General features: G+C 43.0%; 1 protein-coding gene across 1 annotated transcript in view; it reads right to left on the bottom strand.

The window, feature by feature from the left end:
* Positions 1-3670: 3670 nt before the first annotated feature.
* LHX4 (LIM homeobox 4) overlaps positions 3671-9929 on the bottom strand; it is a 64252-nt gene continuing 57993 nt past the window's right edge. Inside the window, exons 5-6 of the mRNA XM_027868655.1 lie at positions 7289-7460; positions 3671-4065 (exon numbers count right to left, since the gene is read on the bottom strand). Of these exons, the coding sequence (XP_027724456.1) occupies positions 3671-4065; positions 7289-7460 (567 nt within the window). The remainder of the gene's footprint in view (positions 4066-7288; positions 7461-9929) is intronic.

Genomic DNA, 9929 nt, shown 5'->3' with positions numbered 1-9929 from the left:
ACCTAGATAACTTCCCGGTCCCTTGATTTGCCCGTCTCCCTTTTTAAAAAAAAATAACATCTACTATTGGAAACTCCTTAAGTTTAATCAGCTTGGTCCAAGCTTTCTATCTATTAGACCATTAGCCAAGCACTGGAGATGATGGGCACTAGTTAATTGCTCCCTTGGAGTGAAGAGCAGAGCCAAATACTGCCAGTATTTTTGGATGGTATCCCTTTCATTTTTTAAAATCAGTTCTATTGTGTAAGCAAGGGGGGAAATTGCAACGGTGCAACATCTTAGAACAAGCTGCCAAGCCATAGAGTTCTGCCTGTAAGAGAACTGCTTCTTCTCCTATTATTAGCCCTTCCCCCAACTTTTCCCCTTAAGCACAGGGGTTCTTAACCTGGGATCTATGAACTTTAAAAAAAAATACTTTGATAACTCCTTTGCCATAATCAGCTTCTTTTGTAATCCAATGTATTTTATTTATGCATTTAAAAACATCCTTCTCAGAAGGGGTCCAAGTCATCAGACTGCTGAAAGGGTCCATGACACAGAGAAGATTAAGGACCCCCGGCTTAGAATAACTGAGAAAGGGAGATGAGAACATGTGGATGGACGTCCAGTGACGCCGTCCTATCTCCTCGCAAAGGTGGCTCACCAAAAAGGCCATCTATTTAAAACGCAAAGGCAACCACAGGTCTGCTTTTTTGATGGGCCACCAATATGTGCTTTGAAGATTTCTTGAAAAACAGGATGACTTCACCATGCAACCTACATAAAGAAAACTCTGTCAGTTTATTCATTGCCCCTGCTGCTTCACGAGAATTTCTGAGCAAAGGAAGGAACAGCCATGATGGACATGTTGCTCTCCAGGAAGTGCCACAAATCAAGACAGCAGCAGGCTGCCCTGCCTTGCACCCTTAACTTGGACTGTTTCCTTATGGTGTTCCTGTGGGTCTAAAGGGAGGGGGAGCTGGACAAGTGTGAAGAACAGCAAAGCCAGCAATCTTCAACCACTGAGTTTGGTGCTACTGTGGGGCTTGCTACCAAAAAAAAAAATATATATATATATATATATATATCACCAGTTGATTTTTCAAGTTGTGCTAATTAGTTCTGGAAAACATTGATCCTTGGAGCTTTAAAGGAAATCCCTGATGCCGGTGCTGCAGAAACCTGGGCCCATGAGGCTTTGTTTTCAGCCCATACAACCTTTGCAATCTGCTAAGGACTGTGCAGGGCATTCAGGGTTTCCCCTTTTGCTATACTCTCCTTAAAAGATGATAGGCAAAGTTCTATTTTACAAAAAGGAGAAAAAACAAAAACTAGATGTCCACATTGCTTGGAAATTCCCAGTGTAATACACATCATCAGTGCACAAGGAATCTAAGGAATAAAGTCTTCATTTGCAGTCCCTTGTATTTCCTGACTTGCCTCACCCACCAAAAAAAAAAAAAAAAAAATGAGACAATAGCACATTTAACCCCTGACCTTGGAGAACAAGTATTCATACCTAGTCATGAACAAGCTGGCCATAGGTCATGGACAGGACTTGCTTTCAGCAGTCACAAGGGCCCTGGTAAGAGGAGTTTTTGAAGAATACAGCAGCAAAGGATAAACTTGCTTATTTCTCCCTTTTAAACTAGGGATTCTTAACATGAGGTCCATGAAATTGGGTTGTTCTTTTTTTTTTTTAGTATTTTGATGACTGTAGTTTAATGTAATTAGTTACCTTTATTATACTATGTATTTTAGGTTATGTATTTAGAAAACATTCTGAGGAGGAGTCCATAGGCTTCATCAAGCTGCCAAAGGGGCCCATTCATCTATTCCAACCCCCTCATTTTACAGTTGAGGAAACTGAAGCCCAGAGAAGTTAAGTGATTTGCCCAAGGTCAAATAGGTAGCAAGAGGCGGGGTCAAGATTCAAAGTTAGGTCCTGGGATTCCACATTAAGTACTACCTTGCCTCCCAAAGTCCTCAATGGTAATCTATCCTAGACAGTGAAAGCAGGATAGCCATTTAGAGAAAAAAGAGCTCTTAGCATCCTCGGTCCCCAGGTTAGCATTTAGCAAACCATACCTTATTGGTTTCTCGTGTCTAGAGTCAATGGCAGGTATGAAGCAGGCAGAAACATCCACATGATAGGGAGACAAGGTGGGGGTGTGTCCCCTGCTTCCCATGGCAACAGGGAGGAAACCATCTGGAAGAATTTCAGCTTGCACACAAAGAGCCTGCCATTTCCCCACAATGGTGTCTGCTATGGGCTGGGGTTCTTGTAAAGCAGGTTTTGACCCTCCCCTTTTCTCTTAATTTATGCTGTGCTGTTGTAAGACCAGGTAACCCTAGAGATGCTTTCACTTCTATACCTAGTGGATGAACAAACTTACCTAGGATGGGCCCAGGTATAATCCTAATGATATAATGGCCAGTGACCCCAAAAGAAATGGGTGCAACAAGAAGCTAGGCTTCTTTGGGTCTTTTAGTTGTAGTTGTATGTATGATTCCTACCCCAACCCCTGCTCCCAAGAAATGTGAGATTTAACAGATAGTTCACATTCTGTCACTTTTAAGGATGTCAATATAATTGTAAAACATTGAACAAATGTACATCTAAGTGAAAGGTCCAGGATGGCTCTTCAGTGTTGCAAAAGGCTCTTATTTTAAATAGGGATTACCCACAAGGGTATCCTAAAAGCTCAACTCAAAATGTCCCCTAAATATAGCACTACCTCTCTGCCTCTTTGCATGACTGTCCCTCCAAGCAAACCTTACGCTAGTCAATAGGGCTGAACTGACTACATGTTCAGAATCTGCATCTTCACCAATATTTATTTTCTCTGATTGTCTTTCTACATTGTTGACTCCATAGTTTAGCATTTCATCATCTTTCTAACTTGTAGCCTGATTGTAGAGGGAGTGATGTTAGTGAATAAAATTATCACAATCAGGGACCAAGGAATTTCCAGATGTAAATCAGTAGGATAATCATTTCCCACCTCCAAAGGACAAGTCAAAGGTCATGTTCATGGGTTTGTTTGTTTAAACAAAATCAAGGACACACTGACATAAATCAAGTAGAGGGGAGAAGTCCTCTTTTCACACCAAAAATATGAGAAGTGTTTTTGCTATCAAACAGCAGTCATTGTTTCCGGTGACTTTGGGAGCCTATGACTGTACTTCCAAACTTAGGTTTTGGTGATGTGGGCCCAGAGAGCATTTTTTTTCAAGGGAGCACTGAGTCTGCTGCTTCTAGCGCAAGAAGCTCATTTCCTGGTAAAGGCAAATGTTTTGGGGAGCAGTCAGTGAAAACACACCAGCTGAACTGGAGTTCCCAAAGCAGTCACAGTCACACATGCTTCCAGAGTAATGAAATGCCAAAGCCTGTAAGCATGGGGCATGAGGGTACGAACAAGTCAGCATTCCTTATGGCCTTAATCAGAGCCATACATTATCCATTCCCCATGCTCTTCCAGAAGGAATCCTCTACTCCCACAAATTCCCCCACAGAACAATACCCTACGATTATCGCATCACAATCTTCCAGGAATCAGTGGAGGACTTCCATTGAAAATAATGGAAATTTATATTGGTGCATCTGTTATCCATGAAAAGTATATCTGTCTCTTGATACTTGAATGGACTCTCAGGCCAGAAGAATAAGCAGGGTGGAGAGCAGAGTCATTTAAAAAGGAGGGTGATCCATTTCATCCAGCCAGGAAGCTGGACTGGTTGGGAAGTCTGGGTAGCCAGCACTGCTTCCTGTAGAGATATCCGAGGTAGGCCCCCCAGCCATCACTCTCAGTGTCTGGGTCACTCCCTGCCCTCCACGTGCAATGATTCCCAAATGATTGTCCATCGTGTAATCCAGGCCATTGAGTAATGGAGTGTGGGATGGCAGGGATGATACAGAAGACGGAGACTGGGGAATTCCATAAGGACTCCCATCCCTCAAGTCCTGATAAGATTGTCCTGTCCCATCCATGGAGAAGTTCCCATTCATTAACTGTCCGCCTGCAACGTCCCCCACATTGCCATAAATTCTATTGGTGTGGCCGAGATCTGAGAGAATCTGATCTTCTGTGGACAAAAGAATGGAGATTTAATGATGGACGCCAGTCACCCTGTAGCTCCCGGCTCTTCACAAGATAGGAGAGCACACTACAGAAAGAGAAGCACAAGGACTCCAGCTGCCACACTGCCAACCACCAGCCAGCAGTCATTGGCAATGGTCCACCATCCTACAGCAGACTTAATTCAGGGGAAGAAAATTAAAATACCTACATGAGACTCATCCCAGAGGCCAGAACAAACCCATCTGATTCTCACCAATTCAAGTGTTTGTTAAGCACTTCCTGTATGCCTATGTGCAAGGCACTGGAAGCTCCAGACAACAAAAAGACTGTGCTTCAGTGGCCTTGTTTGTCCTCTGTGAAGCACATCCCCAAGAGGCCTGAGGAATTCAAAGGCCACTGAAGAGTTAGCCAAGGGTTGGGGGTGGGGGAGGGTGTCCTAGTCAAATCACAGCTGAAAACTGTGTTCTATGACAGATCTCCCAATAGAATATAAGTTTCTTGAGGACAGGAACTGTTCATATTTTTTCTGTTTGCCCAGGCCTGATACAGAGTCTTACACATAACAAGCACTTAATAAATGTTTGTTGAATTGAGTTGGAAGCTGACATAATTTACCAGGGGAACACCCCAAGTGCTGATACCAGGAGGCAGCCCCCTCAGCCTGCATGGACCTCAGCTCAGTCTTACCCTCCACACTCGGTTTGGAGCCTTTATTATCACACATGCAAATGGACTCTTCATTTTAATTAAGCGTGTTATCACAAAATAAATACCTACAGGTTATTGAGAGCAGAATTTCCTGGTGCTTTTATAAAACGTAACATTCAAAAGTATCCCTGGTGTTGCCCACCCCCTCCATGTGGTAGACCCTGGGTTGGAGCCTATCTTACCTGCCCTTAGTGCTGACTCTACTGACATTTTATTACATTTCTTCCAGGGTAAGGAAGCGTTTTGATTTCCTGGCTTTGGTTGATTAGGCAAAGGGGAGAAAACACCATTCAGGTGTAGATAGTAAAAGCAGTCCAGGACCATTGTTGGATCTCAATCAACAAGCATTTATTAAGTGCCTGCTCTGTGCCAGGCACAGTTCCAGGCACTCGGGATAAAAAAGACATAAATGAAGCAGTCTCTGCTCTCAGGAGCGTACATTCTACATAGAGAGACAACAGGTACATATAAGTAAATATAAAATATATACATGATAAATACAGGATAATTAGTGGGGGGGTGTTTGGAAAAAGCCTCAGGTGGTAGCCTCTCTGCAGAATTTTGAAGGAAACTAGGGAATCTTTGAGGCAGAGGTGAGGAGGGAGGGCATTCCTGGCATGAGAGATGGCCAGTGCAAAGGCACAGAGACGGGACATGGAAAGTTACACGTGCAAAAAAAGCAAGGCCAATTTGGCTGGACCAAAGGGTGAGTGATGGAAAACAGTATGTAATAAGACTTCACAGATCATGGAAGCCAGGCTGTGAAGGATCTTAAATGCCAAGCAAAGTCGTTTGTATTTGATCCTAGCATTAACAGGGAACCACTCTAGTTTATTGCAGGGAAGTGAACTGTGTTTTAGGAATATCACTTTGGAAGCAGTATGGAAAAATGATTTGAGACTATGAAAAATGGATAAAGGGAGACCAAATAGGATGCTATTACAGTAGTCAAGGTGAGAAGTAGTAAGGACATGAAATAGGATGATGGCCACATGAACAAAGAGGAGATGGATGTGAGAATTGTGGAGATAGAGTCAACAAGATTTAGCAGCTGACTAGAAATGAGGGAGGAGAGAGTGGAGGAAAAATGAGGAGCTGAGGATAACTCTGCAATTGTGAACCTGCCTGACTGGAAAGATGGTGGTATCCTCAACAACAACAACAACAACAACAACAATAAGGAAGTTAGGAAGAGGAATGAGTTTTAGCAAAAAATAATGAGTTCTGCTTTGGACATGTTGAGTTTGAGGTGCCTCTGGGACATCTAGTTCAAAATGTCCTATAGGCACTTGCTGAAACAGAATGGGAGCTAGGGAGGGAGACTGGGGCAGGATAGTTAAATAGTAAGAGAATAAATAAGGTCACCAAGACATTTCAGAGAGAGAAAACAACAGCATTATCAAGACCTGAGAGAGGAGCCTCCTTCTGTTGACATGGGTTTCGTCCTCAGGGTAAATAAGCTACTTTCTGGGAATAAAGCATAAACTTGAGTAAGGAAAGGTATTCTCTTGTTCCTTAAGTGACCCCATCTAGGGAAGCCAAGGGGCACCCTCATTTCCCGTAAAAGGTCATTTGTCTCTATGGAGCTTTAATCCCAGAGAGTAGGCTACCTCACCTTGGGATCAGGCCAATGAGAAACTAAGCTAAGGTTCCTTATGAGGGTTCAATGATTCCCCCAGAAGGTCCATTTCTATCTAGGGGTCCCTCTGTCATTGTACAGAGATGAGTCACAAAGCAGTTTATCAAGTCTCTTGTTCTCGCAATTTGTTTTCAAATACACTAGCAGTCTAGATTCATACTGGTGAACAAGGGACTTTCCCTAAGTCCCTGAGGGACTCGGGGTGTGGGGGGGGGTGGTGAACATGGACTGCCAGAACTCCTCCCACCACTACCACCACACCTAAGCTATGTTTCCCTTTCAACTGCAAGACCATGTGGTCATGGCCACCCTCCACCCTCTTTCATCCCTTCTTCCATCACTCTTGAACATGCAAGACACCATCCATAGACTGCCCCACCTTTTCTCCCTCATGATTCATCTTCTGACCACACCTGCTACCCTTCCCAGCTAAATAGTAAAGGCATGCTTCTTGAAAGGAAGTAAGAATCTGCAGCTTCATCTCTGCTGAGAATGAATCAGGTATTCTTTTATTGTGTGACCCTCAATTTGGCCTGTATCTACCCTAGAAGCAAGGACTTTGCCACCACAGAAGACATATCTTCCATGTGCATGATGCTTCAAACAGTTTCAAAGCAAATTCACCTCTACTGTCTTATTGGATCCTGATCACAACCCTGGCAGATAGATAGGGCTGGCCTTATATCCCTTCTTTACTAAATAACTAAGTGCTCTACCCCCCAAGCTGAGTGACTGAATAACTTTCTTAACTTCACAGCTAGACATGGACAGAACTAAGACTAGAACTCAGGTCTCCTGACTCCCAGGCCAGTGTGGTTTCTCCTATTACACCAGGAAGCCTCCCTAACCCGATGGACCTTGTCACTGTGTCCCTGCTCACCTCGGAAACTCAGCTCACTGTCACTAACCCCACAGTCCTCCGCAGAGCTCTCTTTCTCATGCTTACTGCCTCCCCGGTTCCTCTTGACGCTCTTGTAGAATTGGCCCCAGCGGTGACGTCCAGCATCCTTCTTCAACCGCTTCTCTTTGGCCCTCCGGTTCTGGAACCAGACCTAGAATTCAAGGTCAGAGGACATGAAGATTACTTGTTGACTCCACTGTCACTAAGGGACTCGGAGGAAATTGCAAAGCAAGGATACTGAAAAGCAGAGAAGATTATAAAGAACAAGCTTTTCCCTAAGAAGACACCTCCCCCCCTACCCTTTGTAGAGGTGAGGCTCCACAGGTATGGAACATTGCATATAAAGCTTCACTGTATTGATTCATTTTACTGATTTTTTTTCTCTTCTTCTTTTTTCTTTTAATTCCTTGTTATGAGGTGGCTCTCTGGGTGAGGGAAGGGACAGGATATATAGAGAAAGCCAGCAAATATAAAAACAAGATAACAATAAAAACAAATTTTTAAGAGAATAAAGCAGAGGCGGATTTGAAAGTACCTAAGAGCCTGGTATGATGCACAGTTTCTTGACCAGAGTCACCTCTCTCCCGTTGTACAAGCCTGGTGAAGTCCCATGGCAGATCGCCTCATGAAGTACTTCATGCAGGCCAGGACTGCCCTGAGGATTAGTGATCCTGTATTTGATGGAGGGTAGAGGCTAAAGGGGGGTGAAACAGTCTTCACTTTAGGGCTCATATTGATTTCATTGCTTCGCCTTCAGGAAGAGTGTGAACTGAGGTGTGAAGTATGATTGAAAACAGTTGGAAAAACAGAAGCAATGTTATCATGGGAAAACACGACAGACTAACAGACCATGAGAAAAAAGGAGATAATGGATTCCTGCACACTGCCTGGCACATAGTGAGTGCTTAATAAAGGCATTACCTCTCTGCCCTCTTCCAGATCCCAAAGCGGAGGGGTTGCTCAGCACAGTGGACAAAGTCTTCACATGCACTGACTCTCATCCAGGGGACTACTAATCAGGTTGACCTGATTCTGAGCCGTAATGAGAAATTTAACGAAGTGAAAACGGCAGAGACCTTGAGAGGAAGAGATCATGCCATGTTAGATAGAGGTCATGATGTCTCAGTGGGCAGAGGCTGGTGGAAGCATCCTGAGCTTTGAGAGAATGGATTTCAAAGGTTTCAGAGGAAAGATTAGTAGAACCCATGTCTGTCCTATCCAGAGGTTCTATCAGGGAAGTCAACTCAATAGGAATGGGAGGCTCTGGGGAGGTAAAGGGCAATATATGTGCGTGGGAAACTCATCGACAAACTCAGATTTTAAAAAGATGTACTCAAAAGGAAGAAGTGAGGTGTCTGAGGATGAATTCAGAAGAGATGCTACAATATTGCAAATGAAAGAAAATCAGTTGAATTCAACAAACATTAAGTCCCTATTATATGCCAGACACCACAACCTCAGATAAATCAAAATTGCAGTAGAGGTGGAAATGCTGCAGCATAACACTAAATATGACTGGTGTGCAAGAAGTTGTGTAAATATAAAAACTAGTATTTATTTATCACTTTAGGTTTGCAAATATTATCTCATTTGATCTTCTCAATAACCCTAAGAGGTAGGTGCTATTATTATCCCTGTTTATCGATGAGGAAACTGAAATAAACAGAGGCTAAGACACTTGCTCAGGGTCACACAGCTATTAGGTGCCTGAGGCAGGATTTGAATTCAAGTTTTCCTGATTCAGTTATCCTGCAAAATAAAGGTGGGCTGGTGAGAACAAGGATGGACAAATGCTGCAATGGTACCCAAGGAATGTGAAAAGACCTATGAAAAAGCATTCAGCTTATTGAGCAAATTCTTTTTGGAAGATATATGGGAGGACATGGACAGGAATTACAAGAAATAAAGGCATGGATGCTTAATTATCTTTGATCTTCACCACTGGATGGGATACCCACATTGATGAGTTGTGTTGTCTGCAAGAGAAGGAATCAGAAAAGATTATGGTAAAGTAGATGGAAAGATTATGGTAAAGTAGATGAGTGCCAAGAAATGAGCTGGGGGAAGCTCAACTTTTTGATTATATTTTCTCCATCAAGGTGAATGATCTTCAAATTGGGAAAAATAGAAAGGTGGGGGAAGACCCAAGGTAAGTGAAAAGCTAGTAAGATTTCATCCAGCTGTCCTCACTGAAATCCGTTTATCTGGCATAGACCAATTTCATACCAGGATACTGAAAGTATGTGACTGCTGAACCATGGTTGGGGATCTTTGAGAAATCATGGAGGACAAGAGAAGTACCACAAGTCTGGAGATAGAGCAACATCCTTTTTTTTTTTAAAAGAAGAAAATAGAGTCTTCAAACCAGAAACCAATGAGCTTGAAATCAATTCCTAGCAAAATTCTAGAATGCATCATCAGTGGATGATTTGTAAACATTTAAAAAGAGAAGTGACATTCATGTGCCATATTGACTCAATATTTGACAGTTCCTCAAATGATGGAGAGGCAGCATGGGGTAGTAGGAAGATGGAGGGCCAATCTTGGAACCAGGAAGACTTGTGTTCAAGTCCTATCTCTGACAAATGTTGGTTTTGTGACTCTGGGAAAGTCATTTAAC

Source organism: Vombatus ursinus, unplaced genomic scaffold (genome assembly GCF_900497805.2).
Source record: "Vombatus ursinus unplaced genomic scaffold, bare-nosed wombat genome assembly UNPS02014789.1, whole genome shotgun sequence".
Taxonomy (NCBI): Eukaryota; Metazoa; Chordata; class Mammalia; order Diprotodontia; family Vombatidae; genus Vombatus; species Vombatus ursinus.
This window is presented reverse-complemented; position numbering and strand designations above follow the sequence as displayed.